We start from the raw sequence: 1,315 nt of genomic DNA, 5'->3' as shown, positions 1-1,315 counted from the left end.
GGAAGCGCTGCAAGAACCGCTCGTCGTGCCTCAAAGCGTCGTCGTGTGAACAAAGGCATCGTTGGGGGCTAAGTCGATTCTCACATGGCTTCGCGCCGAGTTTCTCAAACACGAGTGTCGGTTCCGCGAGATGCTGACCTACAAGCAAGTCGCCAATCGGCGTGCGTACGTTCTCGGCAAGCGTCGAGTCTACGAGTGTTAGATGTTCTCCCTCCCTGCTGCAGTCGATCACGCCATGTCCGTCATGGACACCCACCGACAATATATATACTATAAGTTGTCGCTCCAGTGTGCTGGGTCATGCCATGTCTACTTGTACGAGCTGACGGTGATCAGAGGGTTCCAGTCTTCTGCTACTTGTGGGTCTCCTACACTGTACTGTACTGCATCGCGACACCATGCGACCACCTTGACCAGCACGTCAACACCAGTCCAGAAATCGGCGACAAAGCATAGTTGCATGTATTATGTATCGATAGAAAATCTACAGGATCGGAGCCGCGATTCTTTGGACAGAGTTGGTCGAGCTGACCGCGTAGATATTGTCGTTGCTGAGGGCAAGGCTCTTCCAATTGCTCTGAGGCAGCGGCGCCGACCACGTTGGCGGCATGAGGGACGTAAGATTGCTGGTCGTGCATACGATCGACTGGTCCGTCTTGATGCCGCACACGCGCTTGCCGTCATACGCAATTTTGGTAAAGGCTGGCGCCGTCACTAGCGACCATGAGACGGTGCCGCTCGTGATGCCGGCGACGGCGGCACGGTTTAAGTTTTTGTTGTTGTTGAGCCCGAACATCGTCATGCTGTTGGCGGTCATGGCCGTCGACAAGAAGTTGTTGGTTGTGGTCTTCCAGACGCGGTTTCCGTTATTTAGCCGGAGTGTGCCGCACTTCGTGGTGCTGCTAAACGTTGCGCAAATGTTCGTGCCGTCGGTCGAAAGTTGATCAACGGTGGTCAAACCCGTCTTCTCGCTGGATGGTTGAGACTGCGAGTTGATCCACTGGAGGAAAAATGTAGAGCTGCTGCCGTCGTATTGCACGATGTAGTTGCCACCGACAGCGGGAAGGGTCTTGCCCGACCCGCGTGAAGTCGGTTGAAGAGGCATCGCTTGTGATGTAGTACACAAGAGTTCGTTGCCGTTGCCGTTCTTGAGTAAGCAGACGACGTTGTCGTTTGCAGCCACATCCTTGTAAGAGCCCGTGATCGCGGCCCCCCACGTTGGAGACGGCGTGGGCGCCGGAGTAGGTGCAGGCGTCGGAGCAGGCGTCGGAGCGTCCGTAGGTGCAGGCGTCGGTGCAGGCGTCGGAGCGTCCGT

At 56.2% G+C, this 1,315-nt stretch overlaps 1 protein-coding gene across 1 annotated transcript; it reads right to left on the bottom strand.

Annotated features, from left to right (window-relative positions):
* Positions 1–439: 439 nt before the first annotated feature.
* Positions 440–1,315, bottom strand: SDRG_15019 (hypothetical protein). Its single transcript, XM_008621182.1, has one exon. It carries the CDS (start codon positions 1,103–1,105, stop codon positions 485–487), a length of 621 nt encoding a protein of 206 aa, XP_008619404.1. The 5' UTR covers positions 1,106–1,315; the 3' UTR covers positions 440–484.

This window comes from Saprolegnia diclina (assembly GCF_000281045.1).
Source record: "Saprolegnia diclina VS20 unplaced genomic scaffold supercont1.82, whole genome shotgun sequence".
Taxonomy (NCBI): Eukaryota; Oomycota; class Saprolegniomycetes; order Saprolegniales; family Saprolegniaceae; genus Saprolegnia; species Saprolegnia diclina.
This window is presented reverse-complemented; position numbering and strand designations above follow the sequence as displayed.

Bases quoted from the DNA above. Each gene is read 5' to 3' on its own strand.
- SDRG_15019 (XM_008621182.1), bottom strand. From the start codon at position 1,105: ATGCCTCTTCAACCGACTTCACGCGGGTCGGGCAAGACCCTTCCCGCT.